Source organism: Macaca mulatta, chromosome 12, assembly GCF_049350105.2.
Source record: "Macaca mulatta isolate MMU2019108-1 chromosome 12, T2T-MMU8v2.0, whole genome shotgun sequence".
NCBI classification, from domain to species: Eukaryota; Metazoa; Chordata; class Mammalia; order Primates; family Cercopithecidae; genus Macaca; species Macaca mulatta.
The window spans coordinates 141,288,143-141,306,222 of NC_133417.1; the positions used below are offsets into that span (position 1 = coordinate 141,288,143).

The 18,080-nt window shown below is 48.6% G+C and overlaps 1 protein-coding gene across 4 annotated transcripts in view; it reads left to right on the forward strand.

Annotated features, from left to right (window-relative positions):
• The window catches only part of AGAP1 (ArfGAP with GTPase domain, ankyrin repeat and PH domain 1), a 647,080-nt gene that overhangs the window by 541,547 nt on the left and 87,453 nt on the right, over positions 1–18,080 (forward strand). For all 4 annotated transcript variants that reach the window (XM_015111237.3, NM_001261633.1, XM_077956100.1 and 1 more), the window contains 2 exon segments: positions 7,465–7,619; positions 11,636–11,726. In XM_015111237.3, coding sequence (XP_014966723.1) covers positions 7,465–7,619; positions 11,636–11,726 — 246 coding nt within the window.

An 18,080-nucleotide genomic window follows, 5' to 3' on the forward strand; every position in this document is an offset into this window, starting at 1 on the left:
TTGCAGAAGTTTACCACATAGACTTAATTTACCAACATGTGAAGTGAGTCCTTAACCTCCCCCAGTAGAGCAGTCCAAGGCCCCTATGACATCCTAACTCCCATGTCCTCACCGCCACTCTCACGTTCTCCAGCATTTTGACTTTTCCCATGGTAGGCATGTCATTAGCAGTTTTAGTCGGTATTGTTTTTGTTTAGATTTTTGTTTTTACGTATTTATCAGTTCCTTTGCTCACCAACCCGTCTTTCACAAACCTGCCTTCTAGGATCTTCCTGAAGTACATCTTTTCTTTTTTTTTGAGATGAAGTCTTGCTTTGTCACCCAGGCTGGAGTTCACTGGCGTGATCTCAGCTCACTGCAACCTCTGCCTCCCGGGTTCAAGTGATTCTCCTTTCTCAGCCTCCTAAGTAGCTGGTATTACAGGTGCATGCCACCAAGCCCAGCCAATTTTTTTTTTTTTTTTTTTTTTTTTTTGGTGTTTTAGTAGAGACAGGGTTTTGCTATGTTGGCCGGGCAGGTCTTGAACTCCTGACCTCAGATGATCCACCTGCCTCGACCTCTCAAAGTGTTGGGATTACAGGCGTGAGCCACTGTGCCTGGCCCTGAAATATATCATTTAGTAATTTCCCTAGTGGACGTCTATTGGTAATAAGCGCTTTGGGGGTTTTTTGCAGAAAAATTATATTTCATTCTTTCTTTTCTCTTTCCCTTTCTTTTCTCTTCCTTTCTTTTCTTCTCTGCTCTTTTCTTTTCTGATTTTTCTTTCATAGGGTCTCACTCTGTGACCCAGGCTGGAGTACAGTGGTGTGATCACAGCTCACTGCAGCCTCCATCTCCCAGGCTCAAGTGATCCTCCCACCTCAGCCTCCCAAGTAGCTGGGGCTACAGGTGCAAGCCACCATGCCTGGCTAATTTTCAAATTTTTTGTAGAGATGAGGTCTCAGTATGTTGCCCAGACCAGTCTTGAACTCCTGGGCTCAAGTGAATCTCCCACCTCACATCCCAAAGTGCTGAGATGGCAGACGCGATCCCCTGCACCTGGCCTGTATTTCATTCTTGTTCTTCAGAGTGAATCTCAAGAATTTTCCTGAGTCTCAAGTCGACACTGTTATTTTCCCTTGAGGATATTATTCCACACTCTCGCGACTCTGACTGTTACTCTTAACAAGTCTGTGATCTGTCTTAATATTTGTTTAAGAGCAATCTGTCTCTAGAGACGGGGTTTTACCATGCTGACCAGGCTGGTCTTGAACTCCTGACACCTTAGGGGATCCACTAGCCTCAGCCTCCCAAAGTGCTGGGATTACAGGCGTGAGCCACTGTGCCCGGCCTATATCAGTAATGCTTTGGATCGAAATCTGCTGTCTTGTTTGCAGTGTGTTGGGTGACCTCTGGTTTTGAGTTCAGATGTAATTGGTCTCCGCCCATGGGAAGCTTTCCTGTAGAGAAGATACCAGAAGCCAGGGGAGCTCTGAGACTTGGGGCTTCCCAGCTCCTGTCCTTGCAGGATTGCCGGGTGCTGGACCCTGGGTTTATGTCTCCTGTCTTAGGACCTTATCTGTTGTGCTACCAAAGGTGTTTGCCTCTCAGGGTAGCCTTCACTTTTGCCGGTTTTTAGCACTTTAGGCTCACAGTTCTAGTTTCAGCTCGTGTATTTGATTTGGGGAGGGAGAAGGAGGGTCCTCTTGGAGATCAGGCCTCACTGTGGACTGCTGTGTTGTGAAGCAGTCAGCTTGGAAGGGAAGCCAGGCCCCAGGAACAAGGGAGAAGTGCTTAAGTGTTGGGGAGGGGAGCAACTGCACAAACTTCCTACACGGTAAACTCAGAGAAGGATTAAAGCTGGGCCAGAGCCAATTTCACAGTCAGGCAAGGGCTGAAAGTAGAAGGACGTGGAAGGGTACAGATTGGCGGATATTGCTAAGCAGGGCTGTGACTGATGAGATGGAAGAGGGAGAGGGAGGAGTCCAGGTAATTTTGAGATTTTATGATTAGAATAGCATTGTAATCATTAAGAGAAATACAGAACCCCAAGAGGAGCATTTGAAAATTCTAGCAAATCTATGTGATGCGTGTTAAATTTGATATGAAGACAAAGTATTTGAGAAACAATCCATAGGCATTTAAAATTCCAAAACCGATTAGATATATGAATTAGTTATATATGTGTGTGTGTATATATATGTATATATGAACTGTACATGTCTGTAGGAAGTGACTGACTAAGCTTCGGAAGGAAAGGAACCCTTAAGAAGGAGGGAGGAGGAAGGAGGAACATTAAACTTGAAGTTTGCCTTCACTAAAGGCCACATTCAGAGGAACCAGGGAGGAGAAAGAGAAACAGTGATCAGAAAGCTGGAAAGAGAACTATAGTTGCACAGTGAGAAGATGGTAAGCACGCCACGGGCACCCCTCCTTGCCCTGGGGTAGACATCGCTAGCTAATCACAGATCCTTCTCCAGGAGCCTGGAGCCAGCCTTGGAGATCTCAACACAGAACTCTCTGCAGCTGCTCAAAGCTGCCTGCATTGAGAACACAGATGCAAGATAGTTCTCAGCTATCTTGCATCACTCCCACAGGATCTCAGAATTGCAAGGGCCCTCCCAGTCACCTGTGAGATGCTGAATTCCCACCAGTCTCCCTCTGAAAGGGCCACATGCAAGGGCCTGAAACTCCCAAGGGAGCAGAACCCATAAGCTCCATCTATGGATAGTTGTGAGAGGGAAAGAACCTTCCACTTGCGGGGTCTCCATCATTTTTTTCTGTCCTGGGTTGACTCCAGGGCACCCAGAACAGGTGTCATCCGTCTTCCATCAGACAGAAGTCCCCTGTGCTCAGAGTCCCCAGTGAGCAGTCCCTGGCATTGGGCTTTCACTGTGGTGCCTGCTGGCTACCACCCTGAGTGATGGAGACAGGACCACCTCCTCACCATTGTGGATGAAAGTCCACCATTGTGGACTTTCATCGGGAGCCCCATTATGGGCTGGCTGTTCACTGCAGTCCTTCAGCCTGTTCATATTTGTAGTTGGGAAGCAAAATCTTCCCCCCAACCCCCTCTTGCTGTTGGGGTCCAAGGGAAGGAATTCTAGTCATGCATTTGACCATTTGAGTTGTCAGTTCAGGTCAGAGGTCCTCTTCTTTTTAGACCCTGGGGATGGGAATAAAACCTTAGTTTATCTGCTATCCCCCAAAACTCTTTGCTCTCAAAATTTGGTAAGCAGACTTTATATGTCTTTATCCAAGTCATTGATAAAACATAATGAATATTGAATGAGGCAAAACAGAGGTAAAAGTTCCATGGTTGACCACTGCAGACCTCCTACTAGTTTATGCTACTTAGTACCCCTTAGTTGTGAATCCATGTAACTCTATTCATATCTCTTTCATTCACCCTGATAAATGCCTTGCTCACATCTGGGTGAGTCTTCAGGGTGATCAAGCATCTCAGAAGACCAAGGGGGAAAATACTACAAGATGGTGGTGCCTATCAGCCCCATAAGGTGCTCCAAAAAGAGGGGGGTCAGTGAGAAAGAAGACTGAGCACAGCCCATGACCCCTGGCTGTTCCTTGATTTGTAGTCTTATAAAGTGAGGTTTCAATCGGGTGGATGATGGGGAAACATTATTAGAAAAGACAGTGTGGTAAAGAGCTGGATGCATGCATACACGTGTCTGCTTTGCACGCTGTGCAAGTGAAGGATGAAGAAAAGAGGTGATGATGTCTCTCAAGGATGGAGTGAGGTCAGGAGGTCTGTAGAAGGGGGACATCAAGTTTGCAAGAGAGTGAGGAAAGCATGCCAAATCCAGGTCCGCAAGAAGGTATGAGGGGACCAGGTAAATGATGCAGAGAGATAGGGGAAGAAAGGACCAGGAGCTCAAAGGAGAGACAGAAATGTTGAGTGACATAGAAGATACTAGAAAAGGGAACTTACTTGTGTCCAGTATAAGAGGACAGGTGGTGGGATAGATTGTTAAAGTGAATGTTCAGCCAGGTGCAGTGACTCATGCCTGTAATCCCAGCACTTTGGGAGGCCAAGGTGGGCGGATCACCTGAGGTCAGGAGTTCAAGACCAGCCTGGCCAACATGGAGAAACCCGTCTCTACTAAAAATATAAAATTCGCTGGGTATGGTAGTACCCACTTGTAATCCCGTCTACACAGGAGGCTGAGGCAGGAGAATCGCTTGAACCCGGGAGGCGGAGGTTGCAATGAGCTGAGATCACGCCATTGTGCTCCAGCCTGGGAGACAAGAGCAAAACTCTGTCTCGAAAAATAAATAAATAAATAGAGTGAGTGATGAAGCCGTAGAACAGCCACCGTAGGGAGCACATTTGGAAATCAGCTCGGAATGGGTTCTGATGTTCTTGTGAACACTTACATATATTTGTTCCCCTAAGTAGAGTTTGCATGCATAGGTAAATTTTGTTTACATAATTAATCGGGCAGAGCCAAAGTGTGCTTTAGCAATTTAATTTGCAAGTTTTGTCTTTGCATGAGATACTGAGAGTATTCCAGTGCAAGATACCAGATAGCAGCTACTGCATTGAGATGAGGCAAAAAATAGAGATGTTCCCGTGGAACTTCCTTCCGATTTCCATTGTTTTGATCACTTGGTGTTCAGTCATCTGCCTGCTTGTGTGTGCCCGTCCTCACCACGTGGAGACATTCAGAGGGTACAGGCTTCTGCGTGCTGGCATCTCTTCCACCCAGCCCAGTGCCTAGCATGTGGGGCAGGGCAGCTGAGGACCACAGTGACCGACACCTGCACCCATACAGTGTGATGCAAGTTCAGCTCTTGGCCTTTGTTCCAGTGACTGTAGCTCATGACTGGCTAGAGGCACACATTTGAACAGGAAAGCTTTACAGGGGACCAGTTGTGCATAAATTTAACCGGGAAGCTAATGGTTGTAATTTTTTTCACTAGAAGATCCAATAAACACTGATCAGAGGGAGCTTTGATACGTGTATTTGAATTTCACAGATTAAACAAAGTGTGAGCCTGTTGAGTTGATCTCCTAATGAAAAATTGTCACATCCCACCCATGAATTACCAAGTGTTCCTTATGACCTAACTGTGAGTTACGTAGTTTTTTCTTACCTTACCTATCTGTTCACTAGGAGAGTTTTGCATAAAATACATGAATTGGGGCACTATCCTATGAGAATCTGTAAGAAAAATGTTGTAATTCATAGTACTAGGACATAAAAGCCCATGGATCAAGAAGCTGGACCAAGACCCACAGAGGCAGTGGCTCAGCCAGTAATTGCACGGTATCATTGTAAGTCAGCCATGGTGAAACCTATGTGAAACTTACAGTTACAATGATTTTTTTTTTTAATGAAAACTCCAAGTCCCTGAGTGTTTAAGGTCATTGCTGAAGGCATGACCTGCAGACACCCTGACCCCCACCTTCCTCCCCCACCCCCCTTTCCACAGCAGGTGGAGTGTTTGCATCTGCATCAATACACAAGTGGTGGGGTTGGGGGGGATCATTTGTTCTTCAAATTCAAGAGCCCAGTAGATTGGGATAAAATTCCTGAGCGACCAGACCCTCCCATCCTGACCTTTGTCACCAGCTCTCCAGAAGTCAGGAACCAGGGTAACTGAGAGCACAAAGGACACCCACATACCGTGTGGGCCAGCCGAGGACTTTCTCTGAAGACTTTTCTCTCCCCTCCCACTCCAGCCCAGATCAGTCCCTTTCACAGATGGGGTGGGCCTCAGTGCCGACACCCCAAGGGGGACTAACCAGCCAGGGCCTCAGGCCCAGCCTCCACTCAGCACCCACATCACAGCACTTTGCTGCAGCCCCCAGAATATGCCCGGGGCGCAGTGGCTGTCAGCACCTAGGGGAGTCACAGACCTTTGAGGGGCTGGCGGAGGCCATGGGCCCTCTCTGGCTGGGCGCTGTCCCCACACCCCTGGGAGTGAGGCTTGGCAGCATCAGTGGGCTGTTCAGGTGGAAGGGATCTCTCTCAGCCGCAAAGGGGCTGCATGTCCACCCAGCCAGAAAGGAGTGGGGAAAGGGCGAGTGGGATGGCACGTCCTTATGTCCCAGGCGGGGCCTGGGAGAGCCAGCCTAGGTAAGGGCAGTAAGCCGTGCTTGGAAGCTGGGCTACAGGGACCAAGAGTCTGGAAGGTCAGAGGTCCGTGCTGTAGACATGAGCCAGCCCAATGGCCACGGGCTGGGGACGGAGATAAGTAAAGTGGTTGGCAGACAGGTAGATGAAAGTCAGTACCAATCATAGTTGCTCGCCAGCGGATTCTAATGCAGCTAGTTCACAGGCCAGGGCCTGGAAATATTGAGTCAAATGAGGTGTTGCGTCTAAAATCCCAGCTGAAGATTTCTTAATGAGGGTCTGATGCAGTGGCTCACACTTGTCACTCAGCACTTTGGGAGGCCAAGGAGTGAGGATCACTTGCGGTCAGGAGTTTGAGACCAGCCTAGGGTCTCAGGAGGCAAAGGCAGGAGGCTCGCTTGAACCTGGGAGGTGGAAGATGTAGTGAGCTGTGATCGCACTACAGCACTCCAGCTTGGACCACAAAGTGGGACCCCATCTCAAAAAAAAGTATTCATGCTTGTCTGCAGTTAGTTATGCTCTTTGCCAGTGGTGCCTCCTCCTTTGGCAGGAATCATGAACAGAGGCCGACGTGAATCTGTGGAGTGTCTCGTGGACCAGGCCCCACATCCGCCTGGGTCTGTACACTTCATGGAACTAGCAGGAAAGCACTAGACAGTTGGTGCCCTTTGCCTTCATCTTATGGGTTAGAAAAAATGAACCTCGGAGGAGTCAAGGAACTTGCCCAAAGACTCCGATGTGGCAGGTGGGGTCGCAGGGGTAGCCCCAAGTTCCTTTCTTCCCATTCCAGACACGGCCCCAGAGTGGCTACCAAGTCTGGGGCCTGTCTCAGCTGAGATCCTCCTAAGGCGCGCGGGATCCCACGCACTCTGCCCAACTGAAACGAGGGAATTGATGCCTCTCCCACGGTAACAGGTCCTCTGCCATAAAAGAACAGAAACCTTCCCACGTTCCTCTTTCCATGGAGTGTCTGTGGATCTCTGCGAGTGCTTGGGTAGAACTTAACCCTGCATCCGGAGGTTAGCGGCCCTAACTTAATTTTCATCCCACAGATAAGGATGGTCAGCCGTGAGTTACATAGTTATTCTCGTAGGTTGCTTTGTGTGTGCGCCACACACAGACGCTGACATCACTCGTCGATGTCATCAGGCCTTGTCCCCTGAGCCTTGGTTGAAACCTGGCTAAGCCATGCTGGCCTTAGGAACCACATCTGGAGGGTTGGGAGGTGCATGGATTCAGATCTCCGCTGCCGTGGTTGTCCAGTGCTGTGTGCGCCACCAGCCCGTGCAGGGGCAGCTGAACCCAGAGGCACTTCTATGACAGAGGGCCGGCAGGGGACTGCTGTCTCGTGAAAGCTAAACTCTTCATCCCACACTCTGTGTTTCAGAACAAGAAGAAAACTTTGAGTTTATCATTGTGTCCCTCACTGGCCAAACGTGGCACTTTGAAGCCACGACGTATGAGGAGCGGGACGCCTGGGTCCAAGCCATCGAGAGCCAGATCCTGGCCAGCCTGCAGTCGTGCGAGAGCAGCAAGAACAAGGTAAGGCCCCAGGCTGCCCAAAACCAAAGCTGCGGCTGCTGAGGGGGAATGCGGGCCCCAAGTAATGCCCCAGGGAGGGGAAAATAGAGGACTGGTGTGAATGACAGGACCTAGCTATTCTTTGTGAGCAGAAAGCTCAATAACTAAAACGATCAGAAACACCTGTGTCTATACCGTCATATGTGAGTATTCCAGCCTGACTGTGCTTCCCTGGCAGAAGAGCCAAGGTTAAATCTTCACTCTCTCAGCCAATCCCAGAGGGAATCTTTTGGACTCTTGTGGCTTCTGGGTCCACATTTATTTTTGTTCTGGACAGAATACGCTCAGAAAAAAAAGAGACGGACTTAAAAGATGCACTGTTCTCATAAATGCCCAGAATTCAAATTGACATCAAGTTGGAAAACTGTCTCTTGTTAGGGACATAAATGAAAAGTACAGGGTCTATATGAGCGTGCAGGGAGCTTGGGAAGATAAAGTTTCTGTTATCTAAACTGATAAAGCCTGGTATGTTTTTTATTCAATAATTAGAGGTGGTGTTGCAGCTCTTTTCTATATTAAAAAAATAATTAGAGGCAATTTGTTTTTCGTAGTTATTTAGCTAAAAAAGAAAAAGATTTTAACCTGTATTTTTTTTCTCTCTTTTTTTTCTCTGGAGAGAGTCAGTCTGTCTGTCTGTCTGTCACCTAGGCTGGAGTACAATGGCACAATCCCAGCTCACTGCAATCTCCAAGCTCAAGCATTCCTCCCACTTCAGCCTCCTGAGTAGCTGGGACTACAGGCATGTGCCACCATGCCTGGCTTGCTTGCTTATTTATTTGTATATTTATTGATTTAATATATATTCTTTGTGGAGGTGGGGTTTCATCATGTTGCCCAGGTTGGTCTCAAACTCTTGGGCTCAAGTGATCCACCTGCCTTAGGTGCCCAGAGTGCTGGGATTACAGGCATGAGCCACTGCACCTGGCCTAACCTGTATTCTCTAGACTACTGCCCAGTGATATTCCTTCTACAAAAGTCCTTTTTCCCATCAAGGATTGCTTCCATGTCATTATTTTAACGTTTGGTTCTCTTTAACCTCTTTGTTGGGACGCTGTAGATTTTTGGAGAGCATTTTGATATTTCAAACTATGTACAACTAGAAACTAAGAGACAGGACATTACCCACCGACCTGCAGTTTCATTTGTAACCATTTAAAGAAATTTCTGCCAATGATTTATGTGCGGCTTTGTCACTGAAAAGAGAGTCTGTCTTTCAGAAAGATAAAGTGTCTTATTTTATTACCCTCTTTAACCAGGATAAACCAGACCATAGTCATTATTATTATAATGTAATTTGCTTCCCTTTTTAAAAAATGTTTTATACCCAAGGTGGGGAGAACCACTGCCTTTCATTCCATACACCCTGGCTTTACTGGGTCACGTCCACACGCATCCACAATGTGTCTCCTGAAACGAGCACAGGGTGCTTTGGGGCCACCTCGATGGGGAGCAACAGCACGCCGCATCCTCCAAGCGTGGGCAGCTCATTGTGCAAAGGAAGACGGGGAGGCAGGATGTGTTACCAAACAGAGAGGCACAGATTCCCGCCTTCATGGGAGAATCACAGTCTCTCACAGCAGACTCTGAGCCCATGCCATCTCGACCTAATTCAGGAAGATCTGGGATGGTGGCAGCCTTTCCTATTCCACACCTTGCCAGGCTCCTCCCCGCTCATGTCTCAGCCGATGCACACATAAGCCTTTAGAATGCTGCCCTTTGGCCCCCACTAGGCGCCTGTGCTCCGGGGAATTGCTGCCTTGGGAGGAGGATGCGTTGAGCAACCAAAGGTGGCCGACTCACAGCTGGTCATCTTGGGCATTGGTTGAACAGGTGTGAGGGCATAAAACATGGAAATACTGTCCACAAGGAGTGGCAGGAGGGCAAAAACACAGGCCAAGTTGACCACCAGCTTTATAGTGTTTTACCTGCCAGTGGATAATTGAGAGCTGATACAAGTATAGGCATAGCTAGACAGACAGACAGAGAAACCAACCAACCACAGAAGTGATACATGTACAGAGAGACAGAAGCACATCCGTGTGTGTGTGTGTGTGTGTGTGTGTGTGAGATCATACATGTGCATTCCAGAAGCCAATGTAAACTGTTTAAACATATTTTGAATACTTGGGTATCTAACCAAAGGGAATTAAAATTCAATAACACATGATGCTAATTAGACAGTAGTAATTAATACATTACAATTTATTATTATGTAGCAAGTAATATATTGTTTCACATCAATTTGACATGAGATGTTTCAATTTATGAAGAATTCTTCCACAAAAATCAAGCTTATGTAACTGTCCTCTGAAATTGATCAATTTTTGCTTTAACTATAATATTAAATGCATATTTAATAAATAAGCCTTAAAAACTGTACATAGCAGCCAGACACGATGGTTCACGCCTGTACTCCTGGTGCTTTGGGAGGCTAAGGTGGGGGGATCACTTGAGGCCAGGAGTTTGAGACCAGCCTGGGCAACGTAGGGAGACCCCCGTCTCTACAAATTTTAAAGTAGCCAGATGCATGGCTCACACCTGTAGTTCCAGCTACTCAGGAGGCTGAGGTGGGAGGACCACTTGAGCCCAGGAGATGGAGGCTGCTATGAGCTGTGATTGCAGTACTCCAGCCTGGGCAACAGAGCAAGATCTTCTCTCTAGGCGGGGAAAAAGGTACATCTCCAGTACATATCCTTTTACTTAGAACTTCTACTTCCGGGAATGTATTCTTAGTAAATAATCATGAATGTGTACCAAGACTTAGCCATCGTATGTTCTTACAGCATCGTTTATGATAGAGAAAAATTGGAAGTGACTTAAATGTCCACCAAAGAGAACTTAATAAATAGGTCTTCACTAAGTAGAATGCTATGCAGCCATTTAAAATGATGATGTCAGAGACTATGGGATGGCACTGAGCAATGAACAGATTCCGTTAGGCTGGAAAGGGCAGGTTTCTACACAGCAATATGTATTATGCTGGCTTTTTAAAGTACATATGTGTATGTAGATGTGTTCAAACAACAGGCTGAAAAAACAGATATCAAAATGTTAATAATGCTTAACTATGGATGGCCATATCATTGTTTATAAATCTTTATGTTCTTTTTCCCCCTCTGTATTTTCTAAACTTGCTGCAATGAGCACGTATGTTTTTAAATCCTTTTTAAAGAAGACCATAGAGCTAGGTGCAGTGGCTCACACCTGTAATCTCAACACTATAGGAGGCTGAGGCAGGAGGATCACTTGAGCCCAGGAGTTCAAGGCTGCAGTGAGCTATGATCGCGCCACTGCACCCCAGCTTCATCCACAGAGCGAGACGCTGGCTTAAATAATAGTAAATAAATAAATAAATAAATAAATAAATAAATAAATAAATAAAAATAGAGCAAGCCATCAAGTGTAAGGTTAAGAATCAGCACCCTCAGCTATGCTCATGTTTCTCCCTGCCCCCACCTTGGTGAGTGGCTTCATCACTGTGACGACTGAGGGTCTTCAGATGACAGGTGCGTCTCCCAGGGTGATGTGTGGTACGGATGGGGTTTTCTGACAAGGAACCATGAGATATGTCTTACAGTGCTGATGGAGCCCTAACCCTGGGCTTATAAACGGATTATTTCTTTCTCATTCTTCATACCAAGTAGACATGTGGCTACTGCCCAGAAGGTTACCCATTTACCTTCTCCAGGTGACCATGGTCCATGTTTATTCACAGATGATCCAGAGCTGTCCTCTTTGCTCATTTCTGGCAGAGTCCCTCTCAGCTGATGAGTGTTAAAATGTGACATTTCCTCCCTCCCCCAGCCCCATGCATGATGATTTCTCCTTCAGTTATGCTGTTTCCCAAAGACGTCAAAACAGGGGTGATTGTTTGGAAATTACCCTCATCCTACATTTGCTCCCAATCTGTTTGATCTTTCCCTGACGTTATCAGTGATGTACGTTTCTCCTTGTATTTGTGTCTTCCTCGTGCCCAGTCCCGGCTGACGAGCCAGAGCGAGGCCATGGCCCTGCAGTCGATCCGGAACATGCGCGGGAACTCCCACTGTGTGGACTGCGATACCCAGAGTAAGTGTATGCGGTGGCAGCAGGGGCTGGCGCTCTGCAGCTGGAGACCACGTGGTCCCACTAGGCCCGGGTTGCAGGGGACTCACATCTGTCCTGTTGGCAGATAAGAGTTAACTGCTTTTAGGAAACTGAGATATTTTGTTTGGATTTTACCTTAACAGAGCACTTTCCACACAGGCCTCGCCCCTGTCTGCGGGGTGCGTTTCTCTGAGTCTTTCCTTGCCTTTGGCATCTGATGAGCAGCAGTCACACCTGGGGTGCGAAGGATTCGGCCCCACAGCCTGTGCCAAGGCTAGGAAGGCCGGGAGTTCAAGACCAGCCTGGGCAACACAGGGAGACCCCATCTCTACAAAAAATTAAAAATTAGCCAGGCATGGTGGCTGGCTTACTTTTTGATTAATTAGTGATCACTTACTGATTTTTTTTCATAAAAATAGAATATAATTGGTTCATTCCTGCCTAGAGATTTCTGGGTATTGTTTTTTTAATTTCACAATCATATGTTCTGGGTTTCACCATCAAATGATGTCTTTGTTTTTTTTTTTTTTTGGTCTTAAATCCATTACCCACTAATGCCTCTGATTGAACTGATACAAGTTGTAAGTACTGCTTTGTGCCATAGAGTAACCCAGTTTTATTTCATGCTTTCTATTGTCTAATCCATACTATTATTTTCCCTTTGCAAAATTCATTTTGCTGTTCATAATATTGAGAGTATGGACTTATTTTCATTGTTGCAGTCCCAGCCCAGAGACAGTATTGGAGACATTCAGTAAACTTCTTCCATTCAGAATTTTTTTTTTTTAAGTAGTGTTTTGAAGAGAAGGAAGTCCAGTTCAAACAAGGTAAGAGGTGCTGGTACCAGGCTGGGTGCTGCCCAGGAGTTAAACGTGCATAGCGTGGTGGGTCCTGCCATCGTGAAGCCTGAAACGCACTGGACAAGGCACTGACCTGCTGACCATGGAGCTAAGCGCTGGGGAGAGTCATCAGGGGCACGCAGCGGCCTTGCCACCCACGCAGGAGCTGTCTGTCAGCAGGGCTCTGGAGATGGGCAGGGTGTGTACAGGGAAGGGGCCAAAGGAATCATTGTGAGCAAAGTGAGTGGCTTGAGGAGAGCTTCTCCGGGTGGTTGTAGGATCAGAGGTGCTGTTTGGGCTGGGAAACCGGTAGAAGCCAGTTGGAGTGTGAGTGCTAAGTGAAACTTTCCAGCTTTGTTCTTCATTTGTAAGCAGAGGGACATCATTGGAGTTTTAGAGCAGGAAGGAGATGGACCCTGAGCTCCACTTGGGGAGACGGATCTGGCCAGACCATTTTGAACAGACTGGAATAGAGGCAAAGCAGGGAGGAGGCCAGCCGGGGTCAGCTCAGCCGGGAAGGGAGACAGGAGCCCAGGACTGCTCCAGACAAAAGGGAAGGGAAGCACCCCTCCAAGAGTGCACTCAGCGGCGTAGCAGGCAGGAGAGAGATCAAAAGTCCGTCCGCGGCCTCTGTGGAGGAGTCTGTCCTGCGGCTGAGGGAAGGGGTTCTTCTCCAAGTATCTTGGGGTTCTTCTTTAAAGCACCTCCTTGTGTTTGAATTTTTAAGTTTTACTTTCAAACGTGTGGTGAAATGAAGTTCGAAGAGAGAAGCAGTTATTTGAAGTATGTTTCTATCAAAAAGTTTTAAAAGTAAGAGCTTTTTTAAAAGCACAAACCTGAGAAATATTAGAACATCCATTAAGGAAAATGCCTGCAGTTGTTTCCACCATGCATCTGAAGGTTGCTTTAAAAGAAAGCCATCCGTGGCTTGCGGGGACCGTGATACCTGGCAAATTGGAGGTCGCAGGTCCTGTCTGAGATGAGCTTGTGCATGTGAGTGCAGATGGGGGTGGGAAAGGGAGGCCAGTGCAGGGGAGGTGTGGGCCAGTTTGTTCTGAGCAAGACCACCTGAGCAGATAGACAGGGACAAAGGAAAGGGCAGAGTTTGACAATTCAGGAGAAAGAGGCAATAGCAAGCACGCATTTGCTAAATGTGTAGTCTGTGTCAGCCCCGTGCCAAACCCTCGCATGTGTTGTCTTTTCATTCTGCAACCCTAACAGTTGCTGCTCCTGTGGGCCCCACTTAAAGGGGAGGAATTGAGGAGCCTGAAGGGTCAAGTCATTTGTCTGAGGTCACAGAAATAGCAAGTCCCGTAGCAGGATTCAAACCAAGCTGTTGGCCAGCCTGCTGTATTTTCTCAAGAACAAGGGCCTTGAGAAGAATGGAAAGGCTCAGAAGATGTAGCACGTTGGCAAGGATGTGTTAAGTAAAAATACCCAATTTTGGTGAAAGTACCAGGATAGGTACACTGCCCACACTGATGATGAACTGTAAACCCCTCCATGGGGCCTTTTGAGAATGTATATAAAAGCTTTTGAAGAGTGGATGCCCTTGACTCCAGGTGTACACTCCAGGAACTAAACCGATGGGATTGAGCAAGGCAGGCGCAGAGATCTGTCTTTCCAGGTGTTCATCACAGTGCTTTGTATGGCGAAAAAATCAGAAGCATCCCAAATGTCTTAACAATTGAAAAGCAGTTCATGGTGATGTCTTCTCTTTTCTACCTTTAAAAATCATGGGAAAAGACTTAATTGAGCCTGGGCGTGGTGGCTCACACCTGTAATCCCAGCACTTTGGGAGGCCGAGGTGGGTGGATCATCTGAGGTCAGGAGTTCGAGACCAGCCTGGCCAACATGGTGAAACCTCATCTCTACTAAAAATACAAAAATTAACCGGGCATGGTGGCACATGCCTGTAATCCCGGCTACTTGGGAGGCTGAGGCAGGAGAATCACTGGAACTGGAGAGGCGGAGTTGCAGTGAGCCAAGATCGCGTCATTGCACTCCAGCCTGGGCGACAGGGTGAGACTTCATCTCAAGGGAAAAAAAGGGAGGGTGGGGGGCTTGAGATTAAGAAACTTCATAATGTGTTGTACAATGAAAAAGGGGTATGACAATGAGTCTGGATGAACCTAACGAATATTTACAGGTATTTAGCGGGGAAAGATCTGTAAGGCTGAACTCTGAAAGGTTAGCACCAGTTGTGTCTGAGTGGTAGGATCTTTTGAGGCTTGGGGATTTTCATGCAGCGTGGAATTTGGAATTGTGGTAACAGCTCCCTGATGCTCTAGACCGCCAGGAGCCCCCTCTGTCTGCGCACTGGGCACATCCCAGAGCACTGTTTCCAGAGTGGACGCTGAGCTGGAGCGTTGGGGGTGCCTGTCTATAAAGGGTTTCCTAGAGCCAGTGAATTTGGGAAACTCTTAACACCATCCACCTCCCAGGAAGTTGCAGCCTTCGGACATCTGTGCTTCTGAGGAGTCCTGCTCTGAAGATACCTGTTCAGCATGGCCCATCCCAGCGTGTCCCAGGCCCATCGGACAGTGGGGCCTTTGTTTAGGGCGCCTGTTGCCTGCCTTCTGCCAGGAACATGCCAAGGGAAGTCCACACCTGAAGGCCCCTGAGAATCCTAGGGCTTGGGACCATCAGTGGCTCTCACCAGCAGGTCTGACCTTCATGGGCAGGCCCTGAGAGGCAGCCCACCATTTCTGCTGCTTTCTGTCTGCCCATCCATGTCATCCGTGAAGCCCTGGTCAGAGCTGACCGTGTGCTGCTCCCTCCCGCCCTGCTGCGTGGACCTCACACGTGCCCCTCTCTCCTGGGCCTTTCCGATGTCTAGAATCCTGCCTTATTTCCCTTTGTGGACTCCAGGCCTGCACACAAGAGGGAACTGGCACCCACCGCTACCACCAGATAGCTCACCACAGCCTACGGTAGGAGCACATCCAGGCTGTCATCTTCAGCTTGGCCCACAGATAGAACCTCGGGTCCCGCAACGTTGGGTCTCTGTCCCATTGTTGCCTCTTAGTCCTTCCCTGACCACCAGGTTTGAAATCACACACACACATCCCTACTCCCTGCTGTCCTGCCCTGCGGGCTTCCTAGCTCTGGTGTATCGTACAATTTTCTTAGCTCTTTTCTGGTTTGGGCGGGGGCAGGAGTGGGTTGAGATGGGGTCTTGCCCTATAGCCCCGGATGGAGTGCAGCAGTGCAGCAGCTGGGCTGCCTCTCAGGGCCTGTCCTTGGTTGCAGCAGTATAATCATGGCTCACTGCAGCCTTCAACTCTTAGGCTCCAGCAATCCTCCCACCTCAGACTCCTGAGTAGCTGTGACTACATGTGCATGCCACCATGCCGAGCTGATTTTTTAAAATTTTTGTGGAGAGGTAGTCTCACTATGCTGCCCAGGCTGTTCTTAAACTCCTGGCCTTCAGCGATCCTCCCCCATTGGCCTCCCAAAGTGCTGGGATTATAGGCAGGAGCCACTGTACTGGGCCTGGTTTTTTTTACTTTTTCCTGGTTGGTCTGTCCCCATAGAATCTACATCCTACATTTCTGTGGGCAGGGATTTTTCTCCGTTTTCTTCACCGCTGTATCCCCAGAAGCTAGTGTGTTAATATTGGTTGAATATGTGAAGGAACAGATGTAATTACAGCCAACACCTAACACTGTACTTCCCATGGGGCAGCCACTGCTCTAAGTGCCTCGTAGCTTTTAATCCTTCTGACAGCCCCTTGAGGATGGGAATTATTAGCCTCATTTCTCAGGAGGGGAGCTGAGGCCCGGAGAGCGAGGGGCTTGCAGAGGACAAAGGTGGAAAGGCAGTGCTGGCAGGTGGCACGCACACAGGTGTGGGGGCCTGGAGAGCAGGCACGGCAGGCCTGGGGCTGTGGAACCAGCAGGGCCTGAAGCCAGGTCGGGGGCAGGAGACAGTTCAGAGGTCTGAGGCCATGCCAGGAGGCTGAGATCAGCCACAGGCCGAGGTTCTCCACCCAGGCGGAGACACAGCGAAGTGTCCCAGTTGGCCTTAAGACATCTTTCAAGGAAATTGCAGTGGTGATGCTTAGATACCAACCCTTGCCGATGAGTCATTCTCTGCTGGAGCAGAGGCGAGGTTCTCCCCTCAGTCAGCCCCAGCCTTCCCTGTCTCTGAGCGGAGGGTGGTGAGCACGGGGCCCTGGAACACTTTACCCCCCGCCCCCTGCAACATTTTGGGTTTCACAGAATTCAGAGTCCAGGCACAGGAACGTGTCCCACGCATTCATGTCGTCCTTCAGATCTGGACCTGACAGCCTGGGAACTGCTTGGGGGAGGTAGGAGGCAGGTGCACGAAGGTCTGAACGAGGGGCTAGCGTGAGTGGCTTCTGTGTCTGCAACCCACAGCGGCATGGAGGGCGGTGGGGTGGGCATAGGAACCAAATCAGAGGTTCTGGCAAGAGTTTAGGCAAGTGGCTGTAGGGATCCAGATGTGAGTAGGGACAGTGTGTGAGACCTTTCCCCACAGCACTTGGTGATGGGCCAGATGCGGGGACGTAAGGGAGCAGGAGAGGTGCTGGGTTTTGAGCGGTGGTGTGACATGATCAGCAGTACTGTGTTCAGTGGGGCCCTGGCTGTTGTGTGAAGAGGTCTGCAGGGAAGTGACGGGCGAGGCCACAGACAGGAGCCCCTTGCACCCCAGTTGCGATACTGGTGAGGATGCCCATCGGAGCAGTAGGTTCAAGAAGAAAGGGTTGGACTTACGAGAGGTTGAGAACGTTGTGATTGGCTGTGGGAATGATGGAAGAATCAAGGTGGACCCCTGGGGTCCCAACTTGAATAGCTGAGACAGGAAGGACCTGGCAGAAGAATGCATTTGCAGAGTGGATGTTGTCGAGGAGATTCTCCCAACTGAAATGTACGTGGTCGTTGCGTGTATGATAATTCGGGAGCCAGGAAGAGGTGTTAGTGCTTGGGTGGTGATTAAAGTGTGGGTTGGGTTGGCCTAAAAGAGACTACAGAGTCAGAAGAGATGACCCCACAGGAGCCCTGAGGTCAGGGAGGAAGAGCTGGGAAAGAGATCACAACAGAGCAACCAGGAAAGTGGGGAAAAAATCCAGAGAGGTTGTTGACCAAAAAGGTATCAGAAGTTAGCCCTGGCCCAGCACAGTGGCTTATGCCTGTAATCCCAACACTTTGGGAGGCCCAGGCAGGAGGATTGCTTGAGCCCAGGGGTTCAAGACCAGCCTAGGGAACATAGCAAGACCCCATCTCTGCAAAAAAAAATGTAAAAAGTTAGCCAGGCATGGTGGTATGCACCTGTGGTCCCAGCCACTCGAGAAGCTGAGGCAGGAGGATCACTGGAGCCCAGGAGTTTAAGGCTGCAGTGAGCAGTGATTGTGCCACCATGAGAGACCCTATCTCAAAAAAAAGTAGTAGTCAATGTTGTGAGGAGGGGTTGGGCAGTGACCAGCCCACAAGAGGCCAAGTGAAATGTTGGCCACAGGAGTCTTTTGGGTTTG